General features: G+C 42.7%; 2 protein-coding genes and 1 long non-coding RNA gene across 9 annotated transcripts in view; 2 read left to right on the forward strand and 1 right to left on the reverse strand.

Moving 5' to 3' along the window:
• Positions 1-5,174, reverse strand: part of LOC105481220 (ubiquitin specific peptidase 37) — a 125,916-nt gene extending 120,742 nt beyond the window's left edge. For 2 of the 6 annotated variants that reach the window (XM_071073381.1, XM_071073384.1), the window contains exon 1: positions 4,225-4,441. The gene's annotated coding sequence lies outside the window, so the exon portion shown is untranslated. Of the gene's footprint in view, positions 1-3,289; positions 4,019-4,071; positions 4,175-4,224; positions 4,443-5,151 lie in introns of those variants that run through there. The other 4 variants (XM_071073383.1, XM_071073385.1, XM_071073382.1 and 1 more) reach the window with 4 other exon arrangements.
• LOC105481217 (CCR4-NOT transcription complex subunit 9) overlaps positions 4,867-19,993 on the forward strand; it is a 31,070-nt gene continuing 15,943 nt past the window's right edge. For both annotated transcript variants that reach the window (XM_011740618.3, XM_011740620.3), the window contains exons 1-2: positions 4,867-5,033; positions 17,634-17,813. In XM_011740618.3, the coding sequence (XP_011738920.1) occupies positions 5,010-5,033; positions 17,634-17,813 (204 nt within the window). In that variant the 5' untranslated portion in view covers positions 4,867-5,009. The remainder of the gene's footprint in view (positions 5,034-17,633; positions 17,814-19,993) is intronic.
• On the forward strand, positions 5,040-6,366 carry LOC139357218 (uncharacterized). Its single transcript, XR_011610059.1, has 2 exons — positions 5,040-5,604; positions 6,069-6,366. It is a non-coding gene; the product is annotated as an uncharacterized lncRNA (long non-coding RNA).

Raw genomic sequence — 19,993 nt, forward strand, 5'->3', positions numbered from 1 at the left:
CTAAAAATACAAAATTTAGCTGGGTGTGGTGACACGCACCTATAGTCCCAGCTACTTGGAAGGCTGAGGCAGGAGAGTCATTTGAACCTGGGAGGCGAAGGTTGCAGTGAGCCAAGATCACGCCACTACACTCCAGCCTGGGTGAAGGAGCAAGACTCCGTCTCAAAAGAAAAAAAAAAAGCTCCCAGACTTCCCTACTTTTGTCTTTCTACCATCATTCAGGCAAGAAATCTTAGCATCAGCTTTATCCTCACTCTCATCTACTCAAATCCCAGATTTTCAATAGCTACTACTCTAATTCAGAAACTCATCGCTATGCCGTCATCCCACCTAGTATTTATTATGCAACCCAATATTTATTATGCAACATTTACCCAGCAGTGCTAAATGTAATGCATGCATTATCTCATTTAATTTTTACAATAATCCTAAGTGATAGGGATATTATCTCTATTTCACAGATGAGGAAACTGAGGTTTAGAGACATTACATAATTTATAAATAAGTCAGTGAGAAACAAAGCTATGTCTAATGCCAGAACCTACATTTTTAACTACGACCACAGTTCATCCTCATCAGTGAATTATGGCAACCCCTTCCCTTTCCAGTCTCAGCTCTGGGGTTTCACCTCCAGCAAATCCTTTACACTGTAACATCCTTTCTAAAGAACTACACTTTTTACCACTTTTCAACTAAACTATGCACTAGGTATCTTCTTAACTTTCTCCCTAAGGTGGGAGTGGGGGGTAGAAGTGGGGCACGGGACAGGGAGGTAACACACAGAACTTGTGTACTCTAATTGTATACTCCAACAAAATAACAAACACTTGGTAAGTGCTAAATGGTTGCCATTGATGCTAGGACCTTCCCAAATTAATAGCTCATCACTACCTAGAAAATAAATCCAAATATTTGTGTTTGGTATTCATATATCTCCATTTTAAATTCCCTATTTTTCAACACAAGTCCTGTTCTACACATACAAAAATTATTATTATATTTTATTTATTTATTTTTTTTAATTCGACACAAACCTCATTCTGTCACCCAGGCTGGAATACAGTGGTGCCATCTTGGTTCACTGCAACCTCCACCTCCTAGGCTGAAGCAATGCTCCCACCTTAGCCTCCCAAGTAGCTGGGACCACAGGCACATGCCACCAAACCCAGCTAATTTTTGTATTTTTTTGCAGACATGGGGTTTTGCCATGTTGCCCAAGTTGGTATCAAACTCCAGGGATCAAGCAATCCGCCCACCTTGGCCTCCCACAGTGCTGGGATTACTGACATGAGCCAATGCAGCTGGCCATATTTTAATATTTTGTCATTCACCAACAACTGACTTAAATGCGGAATTTTGCTTTATTTATGGAAATCTCATCTTTACTGGTCTTAAAGATTAACCTGTTGTTAAAATATACAAACCACTACTCTGATTTTTGAAGGCTTTCCTTAAAAAAGATCCATAAAGCAAATGGACAAAGGAGATAAAATTAGTTTTGTTACTGAAAGTGGAAAATTGACCTAAAGTTTGTCTCCAATTCAAAAAGTTTAAAATCTGAATGGTTTTATGATATAAAAATGGGTAAAAGTATCCAAAGCTGGAAAACCCTGTTTTCTGCCATGTGGTTTGTCATGAGATGACAAGAATATCAGCAAGCTTGTGCTTCCAAAAGACACGATGGTTCTTACAGCAACTTCCAGCTTATTTAACAAATTATTGAGAAATAAAAATGAAGTGGTCACTAGCTTATATTCTAATAGGAGACAGACTTCAAATAATCACACACGTAAATATATAATTACAAGTTCTGGGCTGGGTGCAGTGGCTCACACCTGTAATCCCAGCACTTTTGGGAGGCTGAGGCGGGTGGATCACCTGAGGTCAAGAGTTCAAGACCAGCCTGGCCAACATGGTGAAACCTCGTCTCTACTAGAAATACAAAAATTAGCTGGGTGTGGTGGCAGGTGCCTATAATCCCAGGTACTTGGGAGGCTGAGACAGGAGAATCACTTGAATTTAGGGGGCAGAGGTTGCAGTGAGCTGAGATCATGCCATTGTACTCCAGCCTAGGCAACAGAGCAGAAACTCCGTCTCAAAAAATAATAACAATAATTACAAGTTCTGAGAAATGATATAAAGCAAGATACATGGAATGATAAGACTTAAGACTTGGGGTAGAGGACAGATAACATCAAGAAGGCTTCTCTGAGAAGGTATCACTTAAGTTGAAAACTGCAGAAGGAGATGACTGGTAGATGGTGGTGCTGGAACAATTCAGGCAAACAGCATCCCTAAAGGCCTCGAATTGTAAAATAACTTGATGTGACTAGGGAAATTAAAATCAATGTGGCTAGAGTTTAGTGAAGGAGAGGAGGAAGGTAAAGTTAGTGAAGCAGGCAAGAACTAGGTTATGCAGTCTTGTGAACCACAGTAAGGATTCCGAATTTTATCCTAAATGTAACAAGCACTTAGCAGGGGGAAATCCACCAAAAGGTTTTAAGCAAATAAATACGTTACTACTGAATGGATAAGTCATATATGGTTTGTTTGGGTTTTGGGAAAGTGACTAAGAGCAAGAACAGAAGAAAATAAGGGAACCAAATAGAAGAGTATTGAAGTTGATCAGCTTATAACAATTACAATAACAATTAATGCTTACTGGCCATTTACTCTGTGCCAAGTGCTTATCATGGTTATCTCATTTAATCCTCATAACAATCCAATAGGCTGAAAATTACTATTTCCATTTTACAGATGATAATACCGGAAGCCAAGGCAATCAAGTCCAGGTGAAAAAGGACTGTGGCTTAAACTAGAAGAGTGATAGTGAAAATGTACAGAAAAAGATGCAAGACATATATTGGAAGTAGAATAGATAGAACTTGGAGAGTAGAAGTCAAGAATGCCTCCCAAGTGTGTAGCCTGTGTCATATGCCACTTAATAAAATGGGACACTGGAGAAAAAAGAATTTGGATACGGAGAGAAAGATCAAGGCTTTGGATTTGTCTGTGTTGCATCTGAAACTCCTAAGAAAAAAATCAAGTTGAGATGTCAAGCAGACAGCTGGCTATCTAGATGTGGAGCTGAAAACAAAGGGAATAGGCTGGAAATAACAATTTTTAAGGCATCAATATATAGATCAAATTTAAAGCTTAGGGAGGAATACAAGAGTAAAAGAAGAGGACGCAGGACTGAACCCAAATATTCATTTTACTTCATCAAACATCTTTAAAACAAGCGATTACTTTTATATCACTGCGTTTTTCAGTCCTCCTTCCATTTTACCTTTCAGCAGAATGCAACACTACTGATGACTTCTTTCATGGTTTGCAAGACGCATCCTCCTCTATCGGTTATTAAACATCAGGAATCCCTCAATGCTCCATCCTAGGCGCCTTTATTTTATAGCACTATACTCTTTTTAGGCAATTTCATCCACATCCATGGCTTCAATTACTATGAATATGGCAGATGACATACACATAAACATACCGCACACATTTACGTATCCAGCCCAGAACTCTCCTAAGATCTCCAACCCACTATATCCAACTGCCTGCTTGACATTACCTCTCAGATATCTCTTCCAGTTAGACACTTGTCAGGAATTGCCACCTCAATAAAGGAATTTATCCAGAGCTGAAATTTTGAGAGGACTACCCCAAAACCACTTTAGGACAACTCTCCAGGACACAAGACTTTGTCATCAATCATCATTTCCTTTCATGGATCATGACTTAAAATAGTTACATCTAACTACCTGATCTGGCGGCCAGAAATGGGAGCAAAGAAATGCACAACAAAAATACAATTCATGTTTTGCAGTGAGGACTGGTCAAGAGGAAGGTGAAAATGGTCAAGAGAGTGAATGAGTATCATGTCCAAGACCTGATGGATGTGCCGTAACGAAAGTCACCTGAAGAGACAGCAGGCCCTGTTAGAAGGTAAGTGGCGGACAACAGCCCCAGAGAAAAGGGGCCAGGTTTGAGTTTCGGAGGGAGAGAGTGGCAGTGGAGACCAAGTCAAACGAGAGAGGAAAGCCGGGGCAATGCACCCAAAGGTAGTACCTGTGAGGCTGGGGGTGCGTCGAGGGGTTGTGGGCGGGCTCAGTAGCAGCAGGGCGAACTCCAGAAGAGTGAACGCCGAGTGGGCGGATCGCACAGAGGGAGGGGGTGCTAGGGAAAACGGCTCAATTGAGAAGCTACCCCGGCCCGCCTTACCTGCGCCGAGGGTCCGGAGCCCCCAGACAGACCCGCGGAAAGCACGGAGCCCGCGCGGAGAGGGAGCAGCCGGGGGTAATGGAAGTAGGGATACCGAACCCAAAGGAGGGAGGCCGCTAGCTACCCCTAGTCAGGGAGAGCGGCTGATGGCGGGAACTGTGACCACACGCAAACACGCACGCACGCACGCACATTCTACGCGACCAGACAGGCGCGTGCGCGCCAGCCAAAAACTCCGCCCCTCACACGCCCTCGCCCCGCCCCCCCAGCACCTAGAGCGGCCTAGCCCGGGCAGCCCCGCCCCAGCCGTGACTGTAGTACGCACGCGCACTTTCCGCTTCACCCGATTTCGAACCCCCCCCAACCATTTCCCTCCTACGCAGCCCAGTCGGGCATGCGCAATAGTTGTCTTCCCGGGACTGTCCATCCTTTCCCGCCGTTCACTGGCCTTTGGAGGAGGGTCAGAGTTCATGCCGCTCTCTGGAAAAATCTGCTGAAAGCCAGGAGTTGCGGGGACTAGTGGTCGTGGACGTCCTTCCGATCCTAAATCTTAAGGGGCAAAGGCCATACTCTGGGACTGTTAACTAGGCCGAGGGCCTGGAGGCGGGAAGAGGATGTGTGGGTGGGGTCAGGGGTGAGAGGTCAGAGGGCCGCGAAGGGGGCGGAGCGAGCCGGAGGCGGATGGCGGCTACGGCGGCTCATTATTTTCCGCGGCAGGGGTGCTGAAGCGGGGACGCGGGTCAGACGCGTCCGGCTGTGGAAGGAGAGCGGCGGCCGCTCACAACATGCACAGCCTGGCGACGGCTGCGGTGAGTGGCTGGGTCCCCAGGCCTGGAACCAGAATCCTTCCTCAGACCCACGTTTCGGCCTTCTCTCCTAGTTCCCGGTGTCGGGTCCCTAGTCTGATTTTTTCTGTACTCAACCTACGAGGCCCCGATTCCCCTCCTCGGCACGCTTTGGTTGTGGTGGAGCCGGCCTGTATTTCCTCGCCGGACGCATCTCGCGGCCTCCAGCGCGACCCATCGCGTTCTTTGCGGGCGCCAGGGCCTGGTCCCGCGCCCGTAGCAGGCCATTCATTGATTTTTTGAGCTGACCAACAGTTTCAGGGCGCCAGTTGTGTTCTGGGCGCCGGCGTCGATGAGGGGAATTCCATGGTCAATCTGACGCGGCTCGCGCTCTCAGAACTCACCGCGTCGCAGCGGGAAGGAAATGGCTTCTAGTTCAAACCACTTGCTTTACTTATGGAAAACCTGAGGCCCGAAGAAGTGCGTAATTTTTGCATCTGACTTAGGTTCTCTGCGTTTAAAACTTTACTCGACACATCTCGTTTTACCCGCGTGATCTTTTAACGGAAAAGAAAGTGTAATTCAGCTGTCTGAAGTAATCCTACTTCTCTTGGCATTTAAATAAAATCTAGACTCCTTGCCATAGCCTACAAAGGCCCTGTATGATGTGGTCCTTAACCCACGTTTATAATCTCGTTTTATGTCTCCTCCTCAAGCTTCAGCTACACTGGCCACCTAACCCAATGCAACGCGCTTTTCTTCTCCAACATGCACTTTGTGGTCTCTACGCCTAGAGTGAATGTTCTTCTTATCCCTCCTCCTTTACACACACAGCATGAGTGTAATTGGTACCTCTTCCTTGAATTCTCCTTCTTCTCCTTAAACTGTTTATCCAAATCCGTCTTTCTTCAGGTCTCTGCCTAAATCTATCTGAGTGGCCTTCCCTGACTATCCTTTTCAAATTAGTTCCGCAGCTTCTAACTTTAGTAGAGTACCCTTTACAGCCTTGTTCCCTGTGTAATTATTGTATTCGCTTATTTGTTGTCTGTCTCCTTGAAGGCAGGGACAGGGATCATGTGGGCCCTGTTGACATGGTTTCCCCGGTGCCAGGACAGTTCCTAGTACAAGATAAAGACTGAGATACTTTGCTGCATGAAAGAATATTGAAGGGAAGGTGACCACTGAAAGAACATAGCCATGATGGTGAAAGGAGATCATTTGATTTGAACACACCTGCCCGAAGACCATTTCTGCTTTTTCTGTTTAACCAAAGGGAAATGATTTAAGGAAAGTGATGTACTGAAATTGTATTATCAGGCAAAATGACGTAATTACTAAATAAAGCACCAAAAATTGCCATGCCTTTAAGTACAAAAAGTGAAAAATTGAGCCAAGTGTGACTAAGCTATAGAAAACTGCTTTTTGAGATTTGATCTCCATCGTCATTCCCAGTGCTGTTGGTATCTCTGCCTCCTATCATAATGTTTCTAAGTGTTTATAACTATTAAATGTAGAGAGTATCTTTTATACCTCAATTAGGTCGTTGCAATTCCCCTAGCTTTTTTGTTCCTTCTCCCAAATTATATATGTAATGTGGGGAAACGCAAGTTGAAAGATGAGTGTGCTGCTATTAAGGGAAAGACAGGTTAAATAAGGGAAATTATTCTTTTTTTTTTTTTTTTTTTTTTTTTGAGACGGAGTCTCGCTTTGTTGCCCAGGCTGGAGTGCAGTGGCCGGATCTCGGCTCACTGCAAGCTCCGCCTCCCGGGTTTACGCCATTCTCCTGCCTCAGCCTCCCGAGTAGCTGGGACTATAGGCACCCACCACCTCGCCCGGCTAGTTTTTTTGTATTTTTTAGTAGAGACGGGGTTTCACCGTGTTAGCCAGGATGGTCTCGATCTCCTGACCTCGTGATCCACCCGTCTCGGCCTCCCAAAGTGCTGGGATTACAGGCTTGAGCCACCGCGCCCGGCCCCAATAAGGGAAATTATTCCAAGGTTGACTTGTCCATCTCTCAAAATCTGATTGTGTGTTCGCCAGAATTTTAGCTTTGATACTGAGCCACTCTTTCCCTGTGCCTTCCCAAACTCTGTAGCTATTCCTTTTATTTTCTGTCGCTCTCTAATGCATCTTTTAAACAACCATTAAAGCTGTAGTACATTACTTATAAGTACTCAATACATGTTTCTTTAAATTTTCAATGCCTTACATTAATTTTAAAATTTGAACTTTTAGATGCACTTTCGCTTATGATGTTTGGACCTCACAGCAGTTCTGACAAATTCCTTGATACCACTCATTCACTAGGATATATTTAGCTAGTGAGGAAACTAAAACATAAAAAGTTGAACCACCTCATTCTCAATTTTTCATGCCTTCCATTGAACCAAACTGCACTATTCTGATCTGGGTAAAGGGACAGTAATGATACATATAACTCACTGGAATTTGAGAAGCATAATTAATGCATGCAACAGTCCCCAGAATAATCAAAGCCACTTCAGAAGATGCTTACTTTCTGCCTAACAATGAAAGTGTGTATCTGTGCCTTTATCTCTTTTTTTAAATAGTAGGTAAATTATCATTTCAGCTAGGGAGATACAAAGTACTGCCAAATGAGAATGTAAGCCAGGTGTTGTGTACCCATAGTCCCAGCTACTTGGGAGGCTAAGGAGGGAGGATCACTTCAGCCCAGGAGTCCCAGGCTACTGTGTGCTATGAAGGCACCTGAAGGCAGTGAATGGCCACTGGACTCTAGGCTGAGCAACATAGCAAGACCTTGTCTATTAAAAAGAGAGAGAGAATGTAGTCACATGTAAATGCAGGATATTATTCAGTAGAAGGAAAACTTGAGATAGTATGGGAAGTATCTTAAATTTTGACTCTTGAGTAGTAGTATGCTAGAAATGTGTAGTAGGCTGTTGTGATTCTTTTTTTTTTTTTTTTTTTTTTTTTTTTCAGACGGAGTTTCACTCTTGTTGCCCAGGCTGGAGTGCAATAGCAAGATCTGAACTCACAGCAACCTCCACCTCCCGGGTTCAAGCGATTCTCCTGCCTCAACCTCCCAACTAGCTGGGATTATACAGGCATTAGCCACCACAACCGGCTAATTTTTCTTTTTTTTTCTTTTTTTTTTTTTTTTGTATTTTTAGTAGAGACGGGGTTTCTTCATGTTGGTCAGCCTGGTCTCAAACTCCTGACCTCAGGTGATCTGCCCGCCTCAGCCTCCCAAAGTGCTGGGATTACAGGCATGAGCCACTGCGCCCAGCCTTGCTGTTGTCATTCTTGATGGAATACATCCTAACATCTTCATATGTTCATTACTGCCACCATTGAGCATAATTTCTTTTTTTGTCTCGTCTGATAAATAAGGACAGAAATACCACACAGGATTATTCTAAAGATTAAATAAGAATAACAGAATGCGGCCAGGCACTGTGGCTCACGCCTGTAATCCCAGCACTTTGGGAGGCCAAGGCGGGTGGATCACCTGAGGTCAGGAGTTCGAGACTAGCCTGGCCAACATGGTGAAACTTCGTTTCTACTAAAAATACAAAAATTAGCTGGGCGTGGTGGCGGGCTTCTGTAATCCCAGCTACTCAGGAGGCTGAGGAAGGAGAATCGCTTGAACCCAGGATGCAGAGGTTGCAGTGAGTCAAAATCACGCCATTGCACTCCAGCCTGGGAGACGAGCAAGACTCCATCTTTAAAAGAAAAAAAAAAAGAATAACAAAATGCTCAGTGGTTGGCTAGGTTCATTCACTGATATGTTACTTGTTCTCAGACTTCAGCTTTGGGAATTTAATTCTCAAATTAAAGGCTCACACCTATAATCCCAGCACTTTGGGAGGCCAAGGCAGGAGGATCACTTGAGGCCAGGAGTTCAAGACCAGCCTTGGCAGCACAGTAGGAACCTATCTCTACAAAATATGTTTGAAAATTTTCCAGCTGCAGTGAGCCATGATCGTGCTACAGCACTTCAGCCTAGGCAACATAGTGAGACCCCGTCTCAAAGGGAAAAAAAAAAAAAACCTACAAATCTTTGCATGCCATAGGTATTCTATAATGGATATTATGCTTGTAAAACAACCAGAGGTAAGCCTTTAAGGAGATGCGTTTTTGTTTTGTTTTTAATTTCCCTCTGATTCCCACTGACAATTCTAGCATCCCCAAACACTTGTCTTTCTCTCACTTTCCACCTAACCAGCAGCATCATTAGTTATTTTACATCTTTTTATTGAAGCTGTCATGGACTCCCAGATGCCTTCCTCTTTGGCAAGTAGAAAAAACACTGCACTCTAAAGGATCTAATTCACTTTCTCCTCCCTAGTCTCCTGATGAAGCTTTAGGCAAATTGCCTAACTTATCTTTGCTTACTGACTTTCATTTTTGAAAAGTTATTTTGAAAAAATACATTCTGGGCTGGGCACGGTGGCTCATGCCTGTCATCCCAGCACTTTGGGAGGCCAAGGCAGGTGGATCATGAGGTCAGGAGTTCGAGACCAGCCTGGCCATCGTGGTGAAACCTGTCTCTGCTGAAAATACAAAAATTAGCGTGGTGTCGTGGCATGCACCTGTAATCCCAGCTACTTGGGAGGCTGATGCAGGACAATCGCTTGAACCTGGGAGGTACAGGTTGCAGTGAGCTGAGATCGCACCATTGCACTCCAGCCTGGGCAACAAGAGCGAAACTCCGTCTTAAAAAATAAATAAATAAAATAAAATAAGATACATTCTGGCTCTTATAAAATTGTGAAGGTAAGCTAATTTAGTACTTCCAGCACTATTAGAAAGTTCATTTTCTTGGAATACCGTGCTGACACCCAAATCTACATGTTGATCTCCAGACTTGGGAAAATAATCTCTATTTCAGTCTGATTCCATTCTTTACTTATTGGCAGGAAAATAAACAGCTATTTTGACACTTAAACATAAAGTTGCATTGATAATTTGGCTATTTTCTGTTTAAGAAACCATCAACGTCAATTTTTTAGTTTACTCAGAGAAGGAAATCATTTTCTTTACCATTTATAGATAAATGTCAATGTGTTTTATTTAAAATAACTTATAAACATCTTTATACTTTTCACATTATGTGTTAAGATCTTTCAGAAATAGAAGACCAACTTAAACTGTCAGTACACTGTGTTTGTGACACTTGGAATTAACCATTGCTAACTTGCTTTGGTAAATGTCTTATCTGTGTGTTAAGCTTTCTTGAGGGGAAAAAAAGGTGTCATTTGAAATACATTTTCCATATACAAATCATTAAATAGAAAAGGAGGGAGAGTTACTAAATTTTGATAATGTAAAAGTTTTTTAACACACTCATTAAAAGAACAGGACTTTTGACTTTATTTTTTTATTTTATTTTATGTTTTTGAGACAGGGTCTTGCTTTGTTACCCAGGCTGGAGTGCAGTGGCGTGATCTTGGCTCCCTGCAACCTCCACCTTCTGGGTTCAGTCGATTCTCCCACCTCAGCCTCCCGAGTAGCTGGGATTACAGGCACACGTCACCACAGCAGGCTAATTTTTGTATCTTTAGTAGGGGCAGGGTTTCACTGTTTTGACCATGGCTGGCCTCGATCCCCTGACCGCAAGTGATCCACCAACTTCGGCCTGGGATTACAGGTGTGAGCCTGTCTCTGTGCCTGGCCAGGACTGTTGACTCTAGCAGGTTACAATTAATAATCTACGGTAATGTACAATAGAGCTTTTTTCTATTCTTGAAAGTGTTAAGGGTGATAACTCATAATCTAAATCAGACTTCTCATGATGATTCTATGTGTCCAGCTTATGTAATTGAGCTCACTGTGTATCCAAATCCAGCTGTTAATGAGTTCTGTGCTAAGGCACTATTAAATTTAAGAAAGTTTTGTTGGGTTCTTAAGAGTAATTTCTTCAACTTGGAGGAGTATTTGTGCTTTCTTTCTTTTAGACCAGGTAGAACTCATCGATTCTAGAGAGTGGAGTTTCAGTCTCATTCTGCTATATATTGACTGTGTGACCTTGAGCATGTTAAACCTCTATTAACCTGTTTCCTCTTAGAATTTTGAGAATAAAATGATGTAATCCACAGTGCCTGACACATGGTGTGCTCAATAAATGTTGCTGCCTATTAATAATTTCTGGAAAAGGCAGACCTAATCTATAGTAGCAGAAAACACCCATGATTGCTTCAGGCTGAGTAAGGGTTTACTGAAAAGGGCATTAGAGAACTCTTTGGGGCGAATGGATCTATATCTTCACTATGGTAACGGTTACTTAGGTGTATAAATTTCTCGAAAATCTATTGAAGTGTACAGTTAAAATGAGTTCAGTTTTATTGTATGCAAATTATACATCAAAGTTTATTTTTTTAAAAAAGAGTCGCTTAGATTAGACTCTCACAACTAAGAACTAAGTAATTTCTAAGATTTTAGAACTGCCTGAGACTGGCAATTATCTAATATAGTTCCTTCAGTTTAACAATGAGAAAATTGAGGTTTGGAAAGTTAAGTGACTTATCCTAGGTCACACAATTCTAGAAAAAGCAAAACTGGGTTTTGAAGCCACTTCAGGCTCCCACGCCAGTGTGTGTTCCAATTATATACTCATGTAGTTACTTGCAAATTGAGGTCTTTCCTGTTCTTCAGCTTGATAAACAGATTCTTAATCCTGGGTACATGGATGCATTGCAGGAACTCTGTGAACTCCCTAAAATTATGTGTAGGTTTTTGTGGTTTTGCAGTTGTGTATTTTTCTGAGGAAAGGATCCACAATTTTCATTTGATTTGATTTTTTTTTTTTTTTTTTTTTTTTTTGTGAGACAGTCTCACTCTGTTACTCAGGCTGGAGTGCAGTGGCGCAATCTCGGCTCACTGCAAGCTCTGTCCCCCTCCCAGGTTTACACCATTCTGCCTCAGCCTCCCTAGTAGCTGGGACTACAGGCGCCCGCCACCACGCCCAGCTAATTTTTTTGTATTTTTAGTAGAGACGGGGTTTCACTGCACTAGCCAGGATAGTCTCAATCTCCTGACCTCGTGATCCACCTGCCTCAGCATCCCAAAGTGCTGGGATTACAGGCGTGAGCCACCACGCCTGGCCTTCATTTGATTCTTTTTTTTTTTTTTTTTTTTTTGAGATGGAGTCTGGCTCTGTCGCCCAGGCTGGAGTGCAGTGGCCGGATCTCGGCTCACTGCAAGCTCCGCCTCCCGGGTTTAGGCCATTCTCCTGCCTCAGCCTCCCGAGTAGCTGGGACTACAGGCACCCGCCACCACGCCTGGCTAATTTTTTTGTAGTTTTAGTAGAGACGAGGTTTCACCGTGTTAGCCAGGATGGTCTCAAACTCCTGACCTCGTGATCCACCTGCCTCAGCATCCCAAAGTGCTGGGATTACAGGCGTGAGCCACCACGCCTGGCCTTCATTTGATTCTTTTTTTTTTTTTTTTTTTTTTTGAGACGGAGTCTCGCTCTGTCGCCCAGGCTGGAGTGCAGTGGCTAGATCTCGGCTCACTGCAAGCTGCGCCTCCCGGGTTTAGGCCATTCTCCTGCCTCAGCCTCCCGAGTAGCTGGGACTACAGGCGCCCGCCACCTCGCCCGGCTAGTTTTTTGTATTTTTTAGTAGAGATGGAGTTTCACCGTGTTAGCCAGGATGGTCTTGATCTCCTGATCTTGTGATCCACCGTCTCGGCCTCCCAAAGTGCTGGGATTACAGGCTTGAGCCACCGTGCCTGGCCCTTCATTTGATTCTTAAAGGGTCTGTGCCTCAAAAAATGTTAACCTCTGCTTTCTTGGTTGGTATCCTGCAATTATTGTTAATGCTTCAAATAAGGTAATCTCCAGTAGGGAAGTCATAGATGAATTTGCTTGCCTGTCAGTGAGCAATGTGTGCTACTAGATTGAGTTCCATATCAGCTACAGCCTTAGAAATGTATTAGTAAATTAAAAGTTCAAAGAGTTGTAGCATCTGCACTAGGAATCTTTAGAGGTGATCATTACAGAGTGGCATGAGGAGTAAATCTGCCTGTTGTCTGCCTGTGGTTTCATCAGTTGTTAAATGAGGTTAATAACTACCTTGTTGTGATCATTAAATGAAACCATGTTTTTAAAAAAGGGGAGTACAACAGAACTCTCTCTTCCCTCACCTGCCATTCTATTGCCCACCTCTTTTTAAAAAGATGTGAATTACAGATTCTTTTTTGTGAAAGATGGGCCTAAATAACTCTTGGGATATGGAAGAAGAGTAAGATACATTTTGAGTTTTGGTGTTTTATTTAGGGATGACGTCCAAAATATTTTACCAATCATCTGGTTGTATAGACTAATATATAACTCAAAATATGAGAATGTTTTCCCTTTTACTCTCCAAAACAATGAAATTCCTATATGTGTGTTATAAAATTGCTTGTTATATGTCTGTGTGTTTGTATTGGTGGTTCTCAGTAAGTAAATTAATGCCCCATCTGATCCATAATGTGACACAGGGAACTATGTCAAACTATTGCACTGACTTCTCTCTGAAAACAACACCTATTAAGTGCTTTGTAATCTCAATAAGTAGAGAATTTCTCCTAACATCAATGCTACTGTTCATGGTACTGAGTGTTCTTTCAGATTTTGTTGAACTACCACCGATAACATTTTACTTACTGTCTGAGATTTTTACGTATTAACTATATTGTCTAGGTCAAGTAATATAATTTATTAGAAAGTCATTTTTAGGCTGAGCACAGTGGCTTACACCTGTAATTCCAGCACTTTGGGAGGCCAAGGCAGGCAGATCACTTGAGGTCAGGAGTTTGAGATCAGCCTGGCCAACGTGGTGAGATCCCAACTCTACTAAACATACAAAAATTAGCCGGACATGGTGGCACATGCCTGTAGTCCCAGCTACTGGGGAGGCTGAGGCAGAAGAATCGCTTGAACCTGGGAGGCGGAAGTTGCAGTAAGCTGAGATCACACCACTGCACTCCAGCCTGGGAGAGAGAGCGAGGCTCCATCTCAGGGGGGAAAAAAAAAAGTCATCTTTAGATCAGATTTCGTCTTTCAGGCAGATGAGAAGCTGTATTAGCAAAGCAGAAGTGTGGGCCCTGTTGCCATACTGGGTGGCACACACTGTGCCACACCCTGTGCCACCTGGGTACAAATCCTAGCTTGCCATTTAAATTTTAAATAACTTCTCTGTGCCTCAGATTTTCCTTATCTATAAAATGAGAGTGCTGATAAGTATTATAAGTATTTAGGACAGTGCCTGGCAGAGTAAGCCCTGTATGTTTTAAGCTCTCATTTTTATTTTTAAAAAATTGTATTCGTCCCATGACAGGTGGGTATTCAGTTGGTGTAACTTACTACTGCTATTAAATTGGGGGTGAAATTCAGCAGGGATGATGAAAAGGAGGATCCCTACCCTAGATATTTCCTGGCACCAAACTGCCCTCCTTTTGGCTAGAATGACAGCAGAACCCATAACACCAAGCTAGTGCCCATGGGGGCCACATTACCACCCATCTGACATGGTTCTAGCTCTCTTAGAATCAAAAGCACATGGAGGCTGCAGCCCCCACAAATAATCTCACAAATTGGAATACTGCTAGCAGCAGGTGTCCATGGCTTTAGGAACCCATGTACGCACCAGGCATTGGCCTTTCAGAGTGCCCACACCACTGCCAGCAGTGCCATCTTCTCTGCGGGCATCAGGCCAGCTCCAGAAAGAGAATATGTGGGGATGGGGCCTGGTGTTCAGGAGTCATGGTATGCAAATCAGTGGTTACAAGGGCAAAGATGGGGTACAAGATGCCAACTGCAAGTCACAGACTGGCTCTAGTAGGGGTGATGGAGTTTACTGATGGTGGTATCTGTATGACAAGACTTTGGGGAAGATCGACTGGAATGGGTACTGATTAATCAGGATAGGTACTGTATTGCCAGACCAGTGTCTGTGAGGCCTCCTTTAGTTACTGGATTGTGGGGTCATCCAAGAGACTGGGCAGGAAACCTAATGCTAAAATTTTATCTTGTGTTCCTGCTGAGCGTCTAAGGTGATGTAATATTCTAAATAAACACATACCCTATCTTCAGGTAGGAATTACATTTCCAAAAATAGTTTTTAAGTTGAGGGCCTGTTTGTGGCTGCCTAGAAAGGGCAAGTGCCTGAACAACACTGCTTTTGCTGTGGGGAAAGGAGGAAAAAAGCTACCAGATTCCTTCTATCTTATTGTTGCTCTAAGAGCCTATGATTGATTCCTTGAGGGCCATCCCTGAAGGGAGTTACAAAACAGCTTTTAGCAGATTACTGTAAGGCACTCAAAGAAAGCTTAAGCTGCATTGTATTTCAGTCTATTTAGCAGAACACGTTGTGGTTCTTTCTGTCAGGCTAGTGAAATAATAAACATCAGGCTAAGAGCTTATAATCAAGCTTCCATTTTTAAAAGGCCATTATTCAGGTTGGATAGAGTAAATTTGAATCCACTCAAAGTCTATTTTATGCTTAATTCTGTTCTTCAACAAAGGCAGTTCTTTTTGTTCTTTGTCTTTACATCTGTACAATGTGTAGGTCATCATTCTGTCATGCTAAGGTCTATTGGGAACTTGTAAGTACTGTGAGAAACTGTATTATAGTTCAAAAAAGTACAGGAATATGCAACTTCATACCTGGTTAAATTGAGTGAGTTAATTCCTCTGAACATTAGTGATCTCATCTGCAAGTGTAGATAGCTTTTCCCCACCTCCTCTTTTATTTCTCATGGTTGGGGGCAATTACCTGAGAATTTTGGGCATAGAGATAGAAATCACCAGGAATTTGTTAGCAGTTTAAAGCTTAGGGGTAGCCATTATCATTTTTCTAGTCTCCCATCTTGTTTTCCAGATAAGAATAATTAAGGAACTTAACCAAGATCACAAAGATATTTGATGACTGTAGAGAATAATAAAATACTCAGATTTGGGGGGAATATTGTGATTCTTTAGCATAATAATGAAAGCATGCCCTATTAAGTCTGTATTTCCTACATGAGTAAGTAATGAATGGTTCTCAAAGGGATGTAGTTAGATAATATATTGCAGAATCATTGAGAGGGAGAGCTTTTCCAAATTACAGGTTTTCTGCTCAGTTGAGGGGGGATGTCAGAATCACTGGGGAGGGACCAGTAATGGGAAGGCATAATTTTTTTTCTCTCAAAAACTATTATGTGTATATGGTTTTTAAAAAAAAAAAAAAAAAAGTTTATGCAAAAGGTTTTAGTGTAAACAATGAAAAGTAAGTCTCCCTATGAATCCCCAACCTTAGAGGTAACTACAGTTAACAGTTTTTTATGTGTCCTTCTAGAAATGTTATATGTAAATGTGTAAGAATGTATTTTTTATTTTTATATATGTATGTATTAATGGAAACATTTTATATGCTCTTCTGTAACCCTTTTATTGTTTTTACTTAGTATCAATATTCAGTATATAGAGAGCTGCTGCTTTTTTTAAAGGACTACATAGTATCACATTATAAAGCTGCACCAATATTTAACCAGTCTCTTATTGAGAAGATACTTGTTAGTTTTCTGCTTTTTTTTTTTTTTTTTTTTTTTGAGATGGAGTCTCGCACTGTCACCCAGGCTGGAATGCAGTGGTGTGATCTCAGCTCACTGCAAGCTCCGCCTCCCAGGTTCACGCCATTCTCCTGCCTCAGCCTCCTAAGTAGCTGAGACTACAAGCGCACACCACCACGCTTGGCTAACTTTTTGTATTTTTAGTAGAGATGGGGTTTCATCGTGTTAGCCAGGATGGTCTCCATCTCCTGACCTCATGACCCACCCGTCTCGGCCTCCCAAAGTGCTGGGATTACAGGCGTGAGCCACCACGCCCAGCCCAGTTTTCTGCATTTATTTATGTATTTATTGAGACAGAGTCTCACTCTGTCGCCCAAGCTGGAGTGCAATGGTGCAATCTCAGCTCACTATAACTTCCACCTCCCACACTCAAGCAACTCTAGTGCCTCAGCCTCCTGAGTAGCTAGGACTACAGGCATGCACCACCACACCTGGCTTTTGTTTTTGCTTTTTTTTTTTTTTTTTTTTTGGCGACACACTCTTGCTCTGTCATCCAGGTTGGAGTACAGTGGCCGTATCTTGGGTCACTACAACCTCCACCTCCCAAATTCAAGCAATTCTCCTGTCTCAGCCTCCTGAGTAGCTGGGATTACAGGCGCCCATCACCACACCAAGCTAATTTTTGTATTTTTAGTAGAGACGGGGTTTCGCCATGTTGGCCAGGCTGGTCTCGAACTCCTGACCTCAAGTGATCCACCCACCATGGCCTCCCAAAACGCTGGGATTACAGGCGTGTGCCACCACGCCTGGCCAGTTTTCTGCTTTTAAAACAGTGGAACAGTAAACATCCTGGTATATCTTTAGCACAGCCCAATTATACCTACAGGATAAATTCCTAAACATGGAATTATCAAAGGGTATGTGTGCATTTTAGATTTTCATCAGTAACTGCCAAAGAGATTGAATAGTTGACATCAAATGTATGTATTTAGAAAAGCTCCCCTGGTATTCATGGAAAATATATTTCCTCTAAAACTCTGTTGCAGGGTAAGACTTGGTTTGACTCTAATAAACTCATATTTACTTTCTTGTCTTCATCTGAAGCCTGTGCCTACTGCACTGGCACAAGTGGATAGAGAAAAGATCTATCAGTGGATCAATGAGCTGTCGAGTCCTGAGACAAGGGAAAATGCTTTGCTGGAGCTAAGTAAGAAGCGAGAGTCTGTTCCTGACCTTGCACCCATGCTGTGGCATTCATTTGGTACTATTGCAGCACTTTTACAGGTGGGTTTATATCCATGATTGGCAGTTCAGTTCTTTTCATTACCCTTGTGTATTTCTTTACTTTTGCCCAAATGATTTGAAGACTTTAGGAGGATGATTCTTTAAAAATCTGCATTCGTAAGAACCTATTTTAGAAAGGTCTGAGGTATTCGTTAAAATGCAAATTCTTGGATCCTTACCCAAGAGATTCAATTTAGTCAGTCTGAGGTGGGCCCTCTACTCTATATTTTAATAAGCACTTTCACCACCCCCAGATGATTGTGATGCAGGTGATCTAAGAACTACACTTTGACAGACATAGCTTTAGGAGTACCGTAAGATAAATCTACATGACAGCGGGAGAAAGGTGGAAGGTAGAATATAAGGACCACAAGGTATAATATATTCCATGGAAAAGAAATGTTTCTTGAGGGTTTTTGTTTGTTTGTTTGTTTTGTTTTGTTTTCTTGAGACGGAGTCTCGCTCTGTCTCCCAGACTGGAGTGCAATGGTGCAATCCTGGCTCACTGCAACCTCTGCCTGCTGGATTCAAGCGGTTCTCCTGCCTCAGCCTCCTGAGTGGCTGGGATTACAGGCATGCGTCACTATGCCTGGCTATTTTTTTTTTTTTTTTTTTTTTTAGTAGATATGGAGTTTCACCATGTTGGTCGGGCTGATCTTGAACTCCTGACCTTGTGATCCACCCACCTCGGCCTCCCAAAGTATTGGGATTACAGGCGTGAGCCACCGTGCCTGGCCTGGAAAGGAAATGTTGAAAATATAACAGCGGCCGGGCGCGGTGGCTCAAGCCTGTAATCCCAGCACTTTGGGAGGCCGAGACGGGCGGATCACAAGGTCAGGAGATCGAGACCATCCTGGCTAACATGGTGAAACCCCGTCTCTACTAAAAAAATACAAAAAACTAGCCGGGCGAGGTGGTGGACGCCTGTAGTCCCAGCTACTCGGGAGGCTGAGGCAGGAGAATGGTGTGAACCCGGGAGGTGGAGCTTGCAGTGAGCTGAGATCCGGCCACTGCACTCCAGCTTGGGTGACAGAGTGAGACTCCGTCTCAAAAAAAAAAAAAAAAAAAAAAAACAAAGAAAATATAACAGCTGTAGTATTAAAGGTGGATACACTTGTACATTAAATAATAGATAACTAAAGTTCGGTTCAAACCAGAATGGTCACTGTTGGCTAATTAATTGGTATGGCACAATACTGAAATACCTAGGTAGTGGCATGATCATCCATTAACGTATTGCCCCAGATTCCTAATAATTAGATTAACTTTTCAACTCTTAAGTAAATTTACATTCCATCTCTATTGCATTTAGCCAAGAAACTGATCTTTGTTATGGGAACGTTTTTCTATGTAAAAGTTTTACAAATAATGTAAATGGAAAATTGTAGCCGTGTGCAGTGGCTCATGCTTGTAATCCCAGCACTTTGGCAGACCGAGTTGGGAGGATTGCTTGAGCCCAGGAGTTTGAGACCAGCCTGGGCAACATGGCAAAACATCATCTCTACAAAAAAATATAAAAATTAGCCAGTCTTGGTGGTATACCCCTGTAATCCCAGCCTCTTAGGAGGCTGAAGTGGGAGGATCAATTGAGCCCAGGAGGTGGAGTCTGCAGTGAGCCATGATCATGCCACTGCACTCTGCCGGGATGACAGAGTGAGACACTGTCTCAAAAATATATATATATATATATAAACGGAATTGTATTGAGTAAGTCATTACTTTTTGCCAGATAGTGCATATATTCACTGCTGTTTATACATATCGCCACCCATTGATTCATGTCCTTACTATAGTTACTACCTAATCAGATTCAAACTTCTTTATGAGTCACTGTGGTTGACTTGACACTTTCTGGCCAGCGATCTCATCACTGTAACTTAAAGCAGGATGCTGGCAAAAGGAGGGATTATACAACTTTGAGTATCCCTCAACTGATAGCCTCAGTGGCTGGAGAATATAAGAGGAAGTGTAGATGACTACATTTGCCTCCATAGAAATCTTCCTAGAGACAAATGTAGAAATGTCTTAGCTAGTCTCAGCCAAGTAAGTTTGTGATGAAAGGATATGAGCATTATTTCTACTCCCTCTTTGATGATTCAGTTCTTAAAAGATGCATAGAATTAAGAGCTATTTTCTTTGCCTTTTTTTTGTTTTGCTTTAGTACCATGGGAATTAATTTT

Source organism: Macaca nemestrina, chromosome 11 (assembly GCF_043159975.1).
Source record: "Macaca nemestrina isolate mMacNem1 chromosome 11, mMacNem.hap1, whole genome shotgun sequence".
In the NCBI taxonomy this organism is placed as follows: domain Eukaryota; kingdom Metazoa; phylum Chordata; class Mammalia; order Primates; family Cercopithecidae; genus Macaca; species Macaca nemestrina.